Source organism: Leptopilina boulardi, unplaced genomic scaffold (genome assembly GCF_019393585.1).
Source record: "Leptopilina boulardi isolate dan_hultmark-lab unplaced genomic scaffold, ZJU_Lbou_2.1 LbouV2_255, whole genome shotgun sequence".
In the NCBI taxonomy this organism is placed as follows: domain Eukaryota; kingdom Metazoa; phylum Arthropoda; class Insecta; order Hymenoptera; family Figitidae; genus Leptopilina; species Leptopilina boulardi.
This window is the reverse complement of record NW_026137813.1, coordinates 1245738-1263411: the sequence shown is the minus strand read 5'-3', so window position 1 is coordinate 1263411 and position 17674 is coordinate 1245738. Positions and strand designations below refer to the sequence as shown.

The following is a 17674-nucleotide window of genomic DNA, read 5'->3' as shown; positions in this document are numbered from 1 at the left end:
AGTCCTAATGTCAGTATGTATTGGAGAAATTCAAATACAAACACTGTTTTCATTTAAATTCAATTCTAACATTTATTTCTTCTGTAAAAATAGGAGGTCTAAAACCCCATTCAATAAAAACTATCTGGAATATTTCACCACGGCAAAGAAAGGATGGAAATTCCACTAATAGGAGGCATTTTAGATGTGAAAAACTACATCGCCATTGGATTCAAGGTTATACTATTGCTATTGATGCTGATCCTGTCTCGCAATATCTACCTATGCTATCGAAAGATATCTAGCAGACGTAGAAGAAACAACAATTTTCCACCGCCTCCTCCACCTGCGCCTCATGTGATGCTCCAGGACAGAGTTGCTTTTGACGTCTCTGTCTGAATAATAGTCGATGCTGAATCCTGCTGCTCCTTCCAAAATTAAATGTGTCCTGCATCAGATCCAGCAAAAGACCCAGATTTCATTCCCGTTCAACAAAAGAGTCATACCATTGAAAAATTATCTTCAGTAGCTAAAAGAAAATTTATAATTACTCTCACGAAACTTTTAATTAAAATCAAAAACAATATTATAAAACTATACAAACCATCATCAAACAGGAAACCGAAGCCAATTTTTCAAAAAGAAATCCTACAAAAATAAAATAATAAGAAAAAGCAAAACAATAATGAATTAAGTGAATATTAACTATACGAACCAGTGCATATAATTTTCATCTTGTCAACATTCATCAACAATGCAGCGAGTTTTTGTTTGTTTTTCTACAAATAGTCCCAAAAATTATCCAAATACGATGCTGAACTCTACAACAAATTCCAGTTTTCCCCATTCAAAATAAAATATACGAGTCCCAGTTCTCTCCATCAATAAAAGAATCTCCGTGTGCCAAGTGTAGTTTAATAAAGAAAATGGCCTCTCAGTTCTAAAGATGTGAGTGGTAAAAATTGTGATCAGTGCAACGATATTTTGAAATGTTGACTACATGCGATGAAATTCTAAAAAAATAACTATGGTTAAAACAAGTAAAAGACAAAATTATTTTTTATATATACATGTATGATTCTTATACTCACTCTAATTGCTGCTACAGTCATACCCTAAGTTTAAATTTTCAGTTAAAAGAAACAAAAGCAGGGAAATTTTACTGGAAAAGGAGATAAAAAGTAATTAAAATGTTCTTTAAAGCAAACGTCATTTTTGCTATTAAAATATATATATATATATTTCCTCTCTTTATATGAGAATATGAGTGAATAAATGTATGTGAATGAATATATATGAATGAATAAATGTATGTGAATGAATATATATGAATGAATATGTGCGAATGAATATTTGTGTGTTGATGGTATATGTATATATATATATATAAAGTTTACAAATATAAAAATACAAACTATTCTTATCTATATGTGTTTAAAAAAAAAAAAAAATATATAAATATAATAATATATATATGTATATATATATATATAGTAAACTATAAACAAATAATAAACTTATTAATTATCAATTTAAAAAAAAAAAAAAAATAAAATAAAAAAAAAAAATAATAACAGTAAAATGATAAAAAAATAAAAAAAAATAGGGGGTAACAATAATAAACTTATAACTATTAAATAAAGCTAATAAAATAAAATAAAATAAAAATATGATATGTACAAAAATGTGTATATACATTAATCGTCGCTGCCATAAATAACGCGATACTCGACTCGGGCCCCCGTCGAATCAATTATTCGCATTTGAAGAATTACGCATAGTAATTCTTCAGAGGGGTTAGTAGGCCCAAAACACCAATCTAAAACGAAAAAGAAAGAAGACGGGAATTACATATTAAACATTTGAACATGTGCACGTATATGTGTATGTGTATGTATATGTGTGTATGTATGTATATATATATATTTACTAACATGGAGGGGGTGCGTCAGATTCCTCCTGATAAATTATGCGGTAGTCTGCATTTTCATTATCCTCCCCCCTTAGTTTTACTTTCAACAAGACCCCAATCACTTGCTCAAAACTACGGAGCTCAGGAAGGAGCTCAGGAAGGGGCTCTTGACGGCGCAGGAATGGTACCCAACCTAACCAATTAATAAACGATATATGACAAGCGATTAATAAATAAAAATAGTTAAAAATACTAATAAATAAAAAAAAAAAATTTCTTACCATCATTATCCTCTAACACAAGGTCGGGAGGAGTCCTACTCCCGCCCAAGCCTCGAGCTGCATGACCATCACCTGTAAAATAAAAATTTGAATAAATGTAAGTATGAATGTTAGAAAAAGGCGCACAAATGTGATATAAAAAGTTTATAAAGATAAAAATATCTTACCATTATCCACCCACGAAAAGAGATCGGGCATATCGGGCGGAGTTATACTCCGACCCAAAGCTTGGGCTGCAAAACCATAAGCTGTAATATAAAAATTGAATGAATAAAAGTATGAATGTCAGAAAAGACGTACAAGTGTTATACAAAAATTTATATAAGGATACATGTAATGATAAAAAAACATACCGTTATCTGCCCAACAAACAAGCTCGGGCATATCGGGGGGAGTCAAAGCCCTTGCTCCCTGAACATCATCTGTAAAAAAAAAAATAATAATAATGTTAATATAAACCCAAATGTGTATTTAATATATAATATTCATGACTCACCTTCGACAAATATGTCATCTCCTAGTGACTCTATGTCACTCACATCTGGAGACGTAACATTCTCCGATTCGTCTTCTTCTTCTGCCTCATCTGTAAAAAAAAAAAAAAAGAAAAATGTATATATATGCATATATAGGAACCCATAATTATGTATATGTTTTTCATCTAAAAAAAGAGGTTTTGTTACCTTCTAAATCTTCTTCGCAATTTCGTGACTCAATGTCACTTACATCCGGAGATGTAACATCTTCATCAGCTCGATCTATAAAAACTAAAGTATTAATATGCATGTCTAAAATTTATACACGTATGGGCTTTACGTTAACAATATCCTACCTGTTATAGGCAGATCATCACCTGCCAGGCCATTCTCTTCAGGCCAATCTTCACCTACCGGTTCCTCCACTAAAAATCCAGAATAAACCACAAAAATCAATAAATACAATTGAATTTAAAAATATTTCTCTAATATATATATATATATATATAATACTTACATGTGGGGGGCAAGATGTGCTCCTGACTGGGCGGGCGTGATGAGCCGGGGCTGCGATCGCGGGCTGCAATATTGCACCCGACCGTTATCCTTTCCTCCTCACCGCGCTCATCATCAGCATCGCTTGCACCTTCATATTCATTGGCCTTATACCAATGCCATCCGTCTGTAATTAAGTACAAATGTATATGTGTATGTGTATATATGTATATTTTTTCTTACCTTATTTTCTTATTCACAGTACTTACCCTCTTCAATCGTAAAGCGGTATCTAATACCGGTGTGGGAACACACAGCGGAAACCACCCCTCCTTCAGCTCTTGCTGTAAAAACTAACAAAATCTCTAGGTTATAAAGTTTTTTCGATTCATATATTAAAAAAAAAAAAAAAAAAAATTTGATTGATGATAATAGTGCAATTATATGAAAATTTAAATAAAAATTATTACTAAAGTTTAATAAAAGTTTTATTAAATAATTGTAATTTATAAAAATTATCTCAAATTTAATAAAAATTAATAAAATTCTATTTTTATTGTTCAATAAACAATTTCTGTTAAATAATAAAAATTATAACAAAATTTATTAAATTTATTAATAAAGCGCAATTTTAGAATAATTAATAATTTTTGGTAAATTATAGAAAAATTACCTGTTAATTATAAAAATTGTTAAATAAATAAAAAAAAAAGGGGGCATAAAATAATTAAAATTTTGCAATAATAATGCAATTATTATTCTTCCTAATTCGAAATGATTTCAAGTCTTACATAGATTATATTATATTCATCTATATCGGATTTCCTCAAAATTTCTATATAGATTCTATACTGTTAAGCCTATATAGAAATCAAATAAAAACTCCATATAGATTGTAGAACATTTGACCTACGTAAATAATACATTTAAGTCCTATATAGATTCTACATACTATGGCCTACATAGCGCATATATATATATCTTCTATAGAGGTCCTATATTACTTAGCCTACATAGAGGGGATATAGTCAAGCGACAGATTGAGCATTTGTCATTAGATAGGCCGACCGACATAGATCCTACATTGAACCAACTTTAAATTTAATTTTAACAATTTTTCTTCAAAGTAATAAAAATTATTATTGAATTTCGTAAAAATTCGATAACTAAACAAAAATACGTTAAAATCAGATAAATTTTGGTAAATTTTTATTGTTAAATAAACAAAATTATGGAATAAATAAATAAAAATAAATTTTTAAACTTCATTTTCTTGTAGTTCGTATCAATACCGAAATTTGATTACCACAATGAGACACGAAATTTTGAGATCTAAAACATGTAAATCGAGATTGAAAATTTTTTTTCTCCAAATTCAAAACATTCGAAAATTTATATAAAAAGGTACTGCCAGATAAAATCCTAAATATCTCGTAAACTATAAGCCTAATTAAAAAATGTCATTGATTTCAAAAAAAAAAAAAATTTTCAATTTAAAAAAAAAAAAAAAAAAAAAAAAAAAAAAAAAAAATTACAATAAAAACAATGTAATAATTATTAAAAATTTGTTAAATAAATAATTTTTCTAAATATTTATAAAATTATTATTGAGCCGAATATTTATTAAATGCTTTAATTATTCTTGCTAAATTTTAAATTATTATTGGAGATTTGTATTAAATATTAAAAATTTGTTAAATAAACAATTTTTTTTTTAAGTTAACAAAAATTCCCATAATTCTTATTAAAATAAATATTTATTAAATAATTTATAATTCTTGGTAAATTTTTATAAAATTAACTAATTAAAAACAAAAAAGATAAATAAATAAATATAAATAAATAAATAAATAATAATATAATAATTATTAAAGAAATTGTTACAGAAATAAAATTTTATAATAATAATATAAGTATTATTAAAATTTAAATAATTATCAAAATTTTATTATATGTACCAAATTTTATTATTAAATTTTTGAAAATTGTTAAATAAACAATTTTTTATATGTATAAAAAAAAATTGTTGCTAAAAATTTATAACATTAAATAAATTTATTAAATAAACAAAACTTAGTAAACTTAAATTTTTTTTTACGAAATTTCTATTAAATAAATAATTAATTAATAATTAATTAGTTAACTAATACATGTTGTTTATTAAATAAAAATATAGGAGAAATTCATTCATAAAACTCAGTATATGCACTGTGCATTTAAATCCTATATTGTGGTCACTATGTTCAAACCGTAAGCATGTATACTCTCTATATATATATATATATATATATATATATATACTGTGTACAAGGCATGAGCTGTGGCGCCGAGCTGTCTGTACGCGCACCCATCTAAATAGATGGTACCCATGCCTAATAGCACTTTGAATATATGAACCAAGACAAAAAAAATGCAATTTTAAATGTCAATTTATTTTTACGAACAAAGAATTTTTTATATAAAACATCAATAATAAAGTTGAAAATAATTACTTATTCTAATCAATTTTAATTTTACATTTACAAAATATTTTGATTAAGTAATTTTATATTGCTAATAAATTATAAACAATTAAAATTTTAAAGAAAGTTAAAAAAAAAAAAAAAAAATTATATATATTAATTATAATCGATTGTTAATAATTAAAAATATTAATTATATTTAAATTATGTACAATGTATGTTATTAATTTAATTAATAAAAAAAAAAAAAAAAAAAAAAAAAAAAAAGAAAATTAAACAAATATAATAATAGTAATAATAATATATTTTAGTTTTAATTTTAAAATATTTTTTTGTAATATAATGTGTCTGGGTTCATATTATGATCATCGCGCTGGAACTGTGTATACATGTATATCTATATATGCTGTCATCAAGTGTAAGATGCGGCGCCGCATCGACTATATACATACCCCTCCAAGAGCATGGAATATACATTTGATAGCATTTAGAAAGCAAATTCAAAATTATGAACGATTTTCATTTTGAAATATTTTTAAATTGTTTAATTAATATTTAATGATCAATAATAATTATTATTATAAATTAATAACAAAAATTATTAATTTTATTTGAAATCTATAAAAAAAATAATAATAATAATAAATAAATAAAATTTTTATTATAAACAAAATTAAAATTATTAAATAATTATTAAGATAAATAAATTAGGTTAAAAAAAAAAAAAAAAAAAAAAAAATTTTTTATAATAATAATAATTATTATCTATTTTTAAAAGGATGTGTGTATTTGTTTACCGAGAATGAGATATATTTATCGATTGTTATAAACAATCAATAAATAATTCAATAATAGTAAAAAGAAATAAAAAAATAGAAAATCTTGAAACTTACTAAACCTCTCCATAAATTCTCTGCTGTTTTCCGCATTTCCAGCCATTTTTTTTTACTCTCCACCCGCACTTTTACACTAATTGTTTTTTTTTAAAAAAAAAAAATAGTTTTTTTTTAAAGTTTTTGCACCACCCGCACTTTTACACTAATTGTTATAATAAAAAAAAAAATATAGTCTTCCAAAGTTTTTGCACTATTCGCACTTTTACAATAATTGTTTAAAATAAAATCCTCCGATATCCACTAAAATTGTTCAAAATAAAATAATCCCAGAGATTTTAAATTTCACAAGCGCACTTGATCACTTCACGAAATGAACTGATTTGTATCAGCACAAAGACATTGATACTGGGTCCTATACTGTAGCAGTGCTTAGAAGAGTCACCAAGTAGACACAATATTTAGATTATATGTCGATATACAAAGTATAAGGAATGCTGTGGTCGAGACCATGAGTTTTCGGGGACGAAAACGGAAAAATCCGCGGTGGATTGTTACGAACTATCGTAACGAAATTATAAATAAAAGATAAATAAAATGATAATAAATAATTTCAAGAATAATTGAAAATTATTTAAGAATAAAATCTCCAAGTCGATGCCACAATGTATATAGGCATGTAATTTGAATCCCCGATAATCGCGCGCGTTGAGTGATACTCCACACACACAGTCTTATATTCTCGTTGCTTCTAAAAATGTATCTATGACTATGATATTATAATATAACTTTGTTAAACTGTTATATTATAATATATTATTTTATTCTATCTTATGTTATATTATTCTATATTATGATTTATACTATATTATATTATGCTATATTATAAACTATATTAATTATCTAATACCAATATTCAAGCTTGAATATTATAAATATATGCATGAAAAATATAATATAGTGTACTTACCTTATATAAAGATACTAAAATATTATTATAAATAAAACAATTATACTTTACTCATTTTTATTAGTAATTTGCAGTAATTAATTAATTAACAATATGCAAATTATTGTTAATTCATGATTTTTTTTATTAATAATGATAAATCGTATTATTATCATTGTTAATTACATTTACTAAAATTAATATTAATAATTAATCATAATTATTATTATAAACAATTGGATATATTACCAATACTATTTTTCTACTTATTAGAATCATCATTATCAAATATTATTTCAAAGAATATGCATTGTATATGCACGTATGCGTGTGCATTATTTTTATCGTGTGTACGTGTGTTCATAGTATGCCAAAGTGATATGCATAGATATGTGTATACATTGTTTGGTTGCACATTTCTACGCATATTATAGTAACCAACAATAATGTGATTATTATATTGCAATTATTATATTTACGAAAATGTATTATTTTATAAGAAGGGAGAAGAATCGCATATGTCAATTCTATCTATCTTTCTCTCTCTTTCTCACGCGTTCAGGTGCAATGAGTCTCGTAGCGTGGATGCGGTACACACAGACACGGACTCCCCATAGCCTGCGTAACGCATATGTGTGAGGCGCTTGAGGAGTATCGCGCGATGCAAACACTGCCTTCCTTCCCCTATTCTTTTCCTTATAATACCTTCAAATTAAAAAAAAAAGGGAAATAAAGATAGAATAATTGTTGATAGCTTAAATTGGAACATGTCACATTTTCCAAGCACATATAAACTCGCAACAATTAAGATTTTATTTTAAGAGGGTCAATTTTGTAAAAAAAACAAAATGCATATAAAAAAAAAAAAGAGAAGAAAATTTTTGAGACATGTATGTCGTGCATATATGTATGTGTACTAAGGTAAATGTACGTGTGTATGCGTAAAATGTATATGCATATATAAAAAAGGAAAATAGTTTCATTTTTAATATGAAAACGATAATCTGTGCAGAACTATGACCGCTCTGGAATTCAACAAAGGTTGCGAGTTATACTTTATTAAAAACACATATATACACTTACACATATGGAGATGTGCAGTTCCAATAGTGTCAACAAAGAAAAGAATAACAAGAATCATGGGTTCTGAGAATATCGATGGACGATGATCTAAGTTTTCTTATCGATACCCCTGAAACCCCCAGAATCCTTCTACCCCTGATTCACTAATCCCACTAAGTGCATCTCGCGATGCTCTTTATAAGCAGAAGCTCATAGGGCCTCATTGCCTATTCGTCTTCAGTCAATCACTTAGTACGTGTTACTGATTTTTGCATTATTTCTTTAAAAAGTGAACTTAGAGTTTAAACTGTGGAGAAAGCTCAATAATATACCTGCTGAATCACGATAGATTTTCGTTGAGCCAGGTAAATTAACAGCAGTGCTTAAATTTCTAAAATTAAAATTGCTGAATCACGATAGATTGTCGTTGAGCCAATTTTTAATTTTAAGAATAAGGCCCGTCTGCGAGCTGGCTCCAATTTAAATTCTATTTTCTTTGGGCGGACGTAAAATTAAATCGAACCTTGAACCGGCTGAGTCCCAATCGGTTGATCAGTACAGTGAGAAATTATTTAATAAATTATTTATAATTTATTAAATAATTTTTTGTTCTTAAAACCGGCCAGTCCGTACGGATTGTACCTGCGCCGCTTGTGTCTGATAGGGTACCGGTACCGCGTTTCGAGACGCGGAAATACGCATAACACCTTTCTTTCGTTTTGCCCGTTGATTGTGTGACGAGATCGCGAGAATTCTCCCTTCTCAACAAGCTCTCTCGACGGTAGTGTGTAAGAGAAATCTAGCCGTAAGTAATAAAAAACTGTATCGTTCCAAAAACATTATTCTTTACAAAAGAAAGCATATAATGTGTAATTTTTGCAATTTTTACTTTGATTTTTAATAAATTTTTGTAAACTAAAATTCCAATTGTTCTATTCAATCAAATAGACCTTTTTATTTGTGCTGTCAAAAATAGTGTGGATTTTCATCTCAAAGCTAAGAAACATTATTTACGATCTAAAGATTAAATTGGCAGTTTCGTCTTCTATCGGCGATATAATTAATCGAACCCACATAAAAATAAACATTATTAAGTTAAATGTTCATTTTGACTTTTAATGGCAACTTGGTTCCTCCGGCGAATAGAAAATTTTAAGTAATTGTTTAAAATTATAAAAATTAAATAATTAATTTTTCTCGTTCGTAACACTTGTATTAACTACTGACAAAAAAAATAAAATGAAAATATAAAAAATTACCGACTTACAAGAATCTTATTTGCCGACTAATTATAAAACCCGGAAAATAGAGATATAAATAATTATCGTCACACAGGAAACTTCCCTACCGACTGATGGTAAACCATGAAAATTAAAATTCAAAAAACTACCGACTTACAGAAATCTTCTTTACCGACTGATGATAAGAATATGAATATTTTCATTTTAAGGTTTGTACCATCAGTCGGTTAGAAAGTTTTCTGTAAGTCGGTAATTTTTATACTTTCATTTTCCCATCCGCTGGTAAAGAAAGTAAAGTAAGTCGGTAATTTTTTGTATTTTCTTTTTGATGTTTTACCATCAGTCGGTAAGGAAGTTTTCTGTAAGTCGGTAAGTTTCTATATTTTTATTATCAGTTGGTAAGGATGATTGGTGTAAGAAAATAATTTTTTATGTTTATTTTACAATCAGACGGTAAGGAAGATTTCTGTAAGTCTGTAATTATTTATATTGTCATTTCCCTGTTTTACCATTAGTTGGTAAAACAGATTCGTTACGAGCGTTGCCAGGTTTTCTTGTCTGTTGGAAAAACGTGTTTTCTTCACCAATTTTAATATTAAAAATTAAAAAAAATTTTAACCCTATAAAAATCGATTATTTAAACAAATATGAGAAATTAAAACTAATACCGTAATTTTCTATTGCGGCGAGTTTGTATCAGTTTCGGTGTATCAATTTCGGTGACCAAAATTACGTGTATTTTGAAGATACTTTGCCCGCCGAAATTGAAGCCAATGGAAATCTTAAAAATGTTTCAATTGCGGCGCGGAAAAAAATTTGATCTCAAATAATTAAATTAATAATTGTTTAACCCTTTGCGTCACATTATACAATTATACATATTACACATATTACAATTATATTTCATATGAATTCGCTTGAAAATCGTTACTCGGGGGTTTTCGGGGTCGCTGATTACGAATCTGACTTTAGTTTTTAAAAATTCAAAATGGCCGATCCAATATGGCGGACATAAAAGTTAAAAATTAACTGAATTCTCTTGAAAATTGATACTCGGGGGTTTTCGGGGTCGCTGATTACGAATCTGATGTCAGTTTTTAAAAATTCAAAATGGCGGATCCAATATGGCGGACTTGGAGTTTAAAATTAACTGAATTCGCTTGAAAATCGTTACTCGGGGGTTTTCAGGGTCGCTAAATACGAATCCGATGTCAGTTTTTTAAATTTCAAAATGGCAGATCCAATATGGCGGACGAAAAAATAAAAAGTCAACGCATTCGCTTAAAACTCGTTACTCGGGGGTTTTCGGGGTCGCTGATTACGAATCTGATGTCAGTTTTTAAAAAATCAAAATGGCGGATCCAATATGGCGGACATGAAGTTAAAAATTTACTGAATTCGCTTGAAAATCGGTACCAGGGGTTTTTCAGGGTCGCTGAATACGAATCTGATGTCAGTTTTAAAAAATACAAAATGGCGGATTCAATATGGTGGACATGAAGTTGAAAATTGACTGAATTCGCTTGAAAATCGTTACTTGGGGGTTTTCAGGGTCGCTGAATAAAAAAATAAAAATAGAATTTTAGAATTTTAAATGTTTAAATAGGAATAATAGATGCTTATCTTTAAATCATGTACCTGACAACCCTTGGATTAGTAACCTGTAAAAATAAACGTTTTTTACACTCAGCAGTATTGTTATTTACAAAATTGTTAGCATTTATGTTTTTGTAACTGAATCCAATGTATACCTTTTTTTACTATCATAAAGATTGTTGACGATCGTCATTTGTTTCACTGACTTTTTTTTGCGACGATCGTAATTTGTTTTATTTATAAAAATTAAAAAAAATAAATAAATAAAAAAAACAAGGTGGAACCAAAATCTTGCCAAGTCCACGTCGTTGGTTCTGGGTAACGCTGAGAGCAGGATAGATAAAAAAAATGAAATTATTATTTTCGACAACTGACATGAGATTCGTATTCAGCGTCCCCGAAAACCCCCGAGTAACAATTTTCAAGCGAATCTAATCAATTTTCAACTCCAAGTCCGCCATATTAGAACCGCCATTTTAAATTTTGAAAAACTGACATCAGATTCGTATTCAGCAACCCTGAAAACCCCCGAGTGTCAATTTTCAAGCGAATTCAGTTAATTTTAAACTCCAAGTACGCCATATTGGATCCGCCATTTTGAATTTTTGAAAACTGACATCAGATTCGTATTCAGCGACCCCAAAAACCCCCGAGTAACGATTTTCAAAAAAATTCAGTCAATTTTTAGTTTTCATGTCCGCCATATTGGATCCGCCATTTTGAATTTTTGAAAACTGACATCAGATTCGTATTCAGCGACCCCAAAAACCCCCGAGTATAGATTTTCAAAAAAATTCAGTCAATTTTTAGTTTTCATGTCCGCCATATTGGATCCGCCATTTTGAATTTTTGAAAACTGACATCAGATTCGTATTCAGCGACCCCGAAAACCCCCGAGTAACAATTTTCAAGCGAATTCAGTTAATTTTAAACTCCAAGTCCGCCATATTGGATCCGCCATTTTGAATTTTTAAAAACTGACTTCAGATTCGTAATCAACGACCCCGAAAACCCCCGAGTATCGATTTTCAAGGGAATTCAGTTAATTTTTAATTTTTATGTCCGCCATATTGGATCCGCCATTTTGAATTTTTGAAAACTGACATCAGATTCGTATTTAGCGACCCCGAAAACCCCGGAGTAACAATTTTCAAGCGAATTCAGTTAATTTTTAACTCCAAGTCCGCCATATTGGATCCGCCATTTTAAATTTTTAAAAACTAATGTCAGATTCGTAATCAGCGACCCCGAAAACCCCCAAGTAACAATTTTCAAGCCAATTTAGTAAAAAGAAAAATGTGTGACTTAAAGGGTTAAATGTGCATCTTTATAAGTATTTGTATCAAAAAAAGATTGAAATAATTTTTTTTAATCATTTGGCAACAGTTATATTAAATATAATAGTAATAATAGTTATTTTTTATGAACGCGCCGTAATTGGTACACTCGCCGTAATTAGTACACTTACCCTATGTTAAGAATTTATAATTATAAAATAAAGATTCGATTCAATATCTGAAATTTCTGATTCGTACATCTCTATTATAAAAAGTAAAAAATTTAAGACCATTTTTCAACGAGTTAAATAATATTAAATATTAAAATTATTAAAAATATTAAGAGTTGAATACATATGAGAAAAAAAAATTTCAAAATCCATTAACATTGCATTTTTATTTTAAATATTATGTGTTAGAGATAAAAATTACAATGAGGAATTCTTGGACAATCTCCGTTTGAAAATTATATATTACAAGTATTGCAATACGGAGAAGCAAAGGGTAAAAAATAACAATTAAACCATACAAATACTTATAATTTGAAAGTGTGTAGATGTTCTTTCATTATTATTGTTATTATTATTATTACATTAAAAAAAAAGAATAATCACATTTTCTATACATTCGTCATAGATATTTGTTTAATTAGCGATTTACAAAACTGCCTCGTATTATTAAAATAAATCTTTAAATATTATTTATTTTAATTGAAATTCTATTATTATCTTTCTTTTTCATTTTCAAATGTTTCATAAATGTCCAGTCTTTTTTCATATTTATCATTCTTTGGCAGACCAAACAGATTTCATGAAATTCTCATTGAGAATAAAAAATATACACGTGCATTTGATTAAAAATAGTAAACAAAAAAAAAACGAAAAAAAAATAAACAAAATTATTATTCTACCACTTCAAAAATCGAATTTTTTATAATCACTTGACAAAAATATTAGCATCTGAATGATAAAGAACTAAATTGATAGGGAAATAAAAAAAAATCAAAAGAAATTCTAACTTGTCTTAAGGATGCAAACTTCTGTAAATGAAACTCGAACAAACGGCAGAATTGAATTTCCGCGAAAAAAAAAAAAATAATGAACTTGTGTGTTCTGGAGGGAAAAATGGAGATTTTTTTTTTTCATTATGGAAAGTTTTTTTTTTTTTTGTTTTTTTTAGTGAGATGCAATTGGTTCGGGAACCTCTTTCCACACAGGATGAGTGCCATCTCCTTTGTTCTTGCAAACTGATTTGATTAAATCCTTAGAGGGTTGCTTTAAATCGTATGCCAATCCAAGTTTAGCGCAAAGGTCGATAAAACCAGTCGTTACATTCATTCCATAGTCGCCAAGTTCAGCCGCCTAAAAATTATTTTTTAGTTAATAATTTATTTTTCAAGAATAATAAGTAAAAAATTTTAATTATTGAATTTTTTTGTTATTATCTTCCAAAGAAAAAAAAAAAAAAAAAAAAGAATTAAGAAAAAAATTAATAATACGTATAAAAAAATAAAAATGATATATTTTTCTTTTTGAAATAAAAAAATATAAAGCTTTTTGAAAGGGCCTTTCTTTTTTTTCTCACCTTATAATCCCAAGGGAATGTGTGGTGATAATTATGCCACCCCTCGCCCATAGTTACAATGGAGACTGCTTTGTGTTCCGTTGGAGCAATGTTCCTGCAGACATAATTAAATTTGATTTATTCAATTGAATTTTCTTTTCTAAAACGTAAAATGAAGATGAGAAATTTTTTGGTGAAGTAAAAAATTCCCTCGTGCGAAACATAATTAACAAATTTTTTTTTTTTATTTTTAACCATTCAAGACTGATATAAAGAAAAGTTCATTTGTTAAAAGAAAAATTTTATTCTGATGCCTCGGATTATACTTTTTTTCGAAAATAAGACTTTTTTCGACTTATTTTAAATAAGATACGACTTTTTCGACTTTTTTTATACTTTTTTACAAAATACGTCATTCTTCAGATTTTTTTTATTTCAATCATTTAACAATTTTTAAATTAAAATTCTCCTCTGAATTAATTATTTTCAATAATTTTAATAAAATTCTTCACAAATTCAATTATTTTCAAAAAATTTAATATTTTATTTTAAAGGAGAAAAATGAAGACTTATTTTCAGATGCAACATTTTTTTAAAGACAGCTTTCGACAAAATTTAAAAAAAAAAAAACTTATAACATAATTATGTTTTTACTTTTAATAGAAAAAATACTGTTTTCAAATGAATAATCAAATTTTAGACTTAAATTAAGATTATGATAATTTTATTAAAACTGAATATTCATTATTCTACGTTCAAAAATATAGTTGAATAAAATAATAAAATTCTTCTTATAATAGAAAAATAATTCACATAAATTAATTTAAGATTTTTCTTTTCATGGAAATTTATGGATCTTTCTTATTTTAAGAATATCGTAATTCTTAAAATTGTGAAAAATATGAATTAAAAAGATAAATAATAATATAAAAAGTGTGTGTTCTACTTTTATATTTTTATCCAAGTTATAATGCATCTTAATAAATGGAAAAATGCAAAATAAAAAGACTCATTATAAGAAATAATTCAATAATTAATAACATACACAGATAAAAAAAAGACAGAAAGAAAATGGAAACATTGGAAAACTAATGAACATGGAATCTATTTTCAGTGTACGATTTCAATCCAATTCATTCCGTGTAAATTTAAATTTTTCATTCAATTTGAATCTCAATACAGCGCAAATCCAGATTGAATTTTCGGAATAATTCCTAAGGACGAATATTAATAGTTTTATTTTCGATTTTACAATTTCCACGATTTTCATGAAAAAAATAAATAAAAATTAAAAAAAAAAGTTTTTGTTTAATTTTTTTCTATATTTATTTTTTAATTATTACAAATAATACTGAAAAAAATAAATTGCTGTTTATACTACTAAATTGAACTGGAAAAAAAGGGACGCATAAATATTTCCCACATTAAAATTTCTGTTTCACTAAATTCTAATTTAATAGAATTTCTATTTTAACTAAACTTTTGTAAAGCAAATTTTCTAATACATGGAATTTTCAAATATTACAATTTTCATTTAACAGAATTTATGATTCCCATAAAAATCATAATTTTTCATTTTAAAGAATTGTATTCGATTTAATTATTTTTTAGACAAATTTTCATTTTTCAATTAGCATCTGTTATAAATTTTTTTTTAAAACAAATTTTTACTTTACTCAATTTTTAGATGCCGAATTTTTATTTGTTCGAATTAGTATTTTGCAGAATTTTCATTAAAACGATTTTCTATATTACAGAATTTTTATATAACCAAAAATCCACTTCACAGAATTTTTATTGGGTAGAATTTCATTGCATAGAATTTGCTTTCAGATGAATTTTCATTTGTTTGAATTATTATTTGAAAATTGATGAAAATTCTGCAAAATTCTAATTCGAACAAATAAAAATTCGGCTCAAAAATAATTATAACAAATGAAATTCCATAAAATTAAAATTCTAACAAATGATTTTTAGAACATAATCATGAGTCCCAATTTTCAGTCGGTCATTTGCAATTTTGGACAAATGAAGGTTTATCGATTTAAAAATTGTATTAAATAACAATTCGTGCAAATAAAAATTCGGACAAATGAAGATTCGAAGAATTGGAATTCCTGACAATTAAAAATTGAAATCACTTAAAATTCTGTTGAATATGAAAATTAAACTAAATTAGAATTTTTTTAAAATAAAAAGTTGAATAAAGAGAAATTTTGTCAAATAAAAATTCGGTACCTAAAAATGGTTCTAAAAGTGTTCAGTTAAATATAAATTCTATTAAATCAGAATTTACTTAAATAGGAATTAATAAATTTAAATAATTTTTTATAATACGAATTATATGAATATTTTTATTATGTTTAATAATAAAAACTTTGTTTTCCCTATGAATAAGAAAATTTTAATTTGCATATGCAAAAGAAAGGATTTTTAAAAAATAATTGAATATTAAGTTTTTTGATATGAAAAATTCGGCTCATTATAAAATCTACTTTATAAAATTTTGCTAGTATAAAAATTCGATAAATAATTTTTAGACACCACAAAAAATTCAATAGATCTAATGTGAGGAATATTCATGTGTCCCGAAAAAAAGAACTAAATACCAAAAAAAACTGTTACATTTCAATATCAAAAGCTATTAAATTTTTTTTAAAAATATTTTCCACTTAATTGGAAGGGGATTAACTGTTCGATTTGATAGTTATAAGGACTCGAAAGGTGTGTGGTGCTGCATTGGACGATTAAACGGCATAAACTTTAGGGTCAATTACTTTGGCTGTTATTAAATTTTAAATGGAACCTGAGACCCTTAAGAGCACCATTATTTTAGCTGATTATGTGACTTAACGTAAAATTACTTGCTGAATATTAAGGAATGCAAATTCATGTTACTTACTTGTCGTAGGGTTTTTTATGACCCCATAAGTGGGCAAAGCTGTTTGCACTGAATGTCACATTTAGTTGAAAAACGTAACGAATAAAGCATTGTGACAAAATTGCATAGTACCAACTTTCATTCCAACAATAAACTGGCACAACAGTGGGAAGAATGAAGCACAACAAATATTTCCAAACTCTGAAATACCTAAAAAAAAAAAGATAAAAAAAATTTTGTTATTAATTAAATATTTATTACAAATTAAATTAAATTCGATAAAATATTAATAATTAAATAAATTTAATTTCAATTTTATTTTAATATAATTTTATTTTTTTTTTATTACAATTTTTGATAAAATTTAAGTTTTAATAAAAAAAAAAGATAAAATTCTTTTCATTAATTTAAATTTTTAAAAATGATATTTAATTCAAATTTAAATTTTTTTTAAATTTAAAGTAAAATAAAAGTGATAAAATTATATTTGTTAAAAATTTGTTTCTTTAAATATGTTCATAATTTAAGAAATATAATTTTAAAAAAAACTAAAATTAATTTATTTATTTTAAGAACAAAAATAATTATAAAAATTGAAAAAATGTATTTTTTATGGAAAAGAAATTCATATCAATTTATAAAATGAAGGAGTAAAATAAAAATAAAT

General features: G+C 26.5%; 2 protein-coding genes across 3 annotated transcripts in view; both read right to left on the bottom strand.

Annotated features, from left to right (window-relative positions):
* Positions 1-1533: 1533 nt before the first annotated feature.
* On the bottom strand, positions 1534-7376 carry LOC127280852 (uncharacterized). The gene is made up of 7 exons (XM_051304155.1): positions 6499-7376; positions 3413-3496; positions 3166-3330; positions 3005-3073; positions 2856-2930; positions 2669-2758; positions 1534-2594 (listed from the first exon to the last, which is right to left on the bottom strand). The coding sequence occupies exons 1-7, from the start codon at positions 6542-6544 to the stop codon at positions 2458-2460; spliced, it is 666 nt and encodes a 221-aa protein (XP_051160112.1). The 5' UTR covers positions 6545-7376; the 3' UTR covers positions 1534-2457.
* A 5719-nt stretch (positions 7377-13095) lies between these two features.
* The window catches only part of LOC127280849 (acyl-CoA Delta(11) desaturase-like), a 30411-nt gene continuing 25832 nt past the window's right edge, over positions 13096-17674 (bottom strand). For both annotated transcript variants that reach the window (XM_051304148.1, XM_051304150.1), the window contains exons 5-7: positions 17029-17217; positions 14148-14241; positions 13096-13924 (exon numbers count right to left, since the gene is read on the bottom strand). In XM_051304148.1, the coding sequence (XP_051160105.1) occupies positions 13739-13924; positions 14148-14241; positions 17029-17217 (469 nt within the window). In that variant the 3' untranslated portion in view covers positions 13096-13738. The remainder of the gene's footprint in view (positions 13925-14147; positions 14242-17028; positions 17218-17674) is intronic.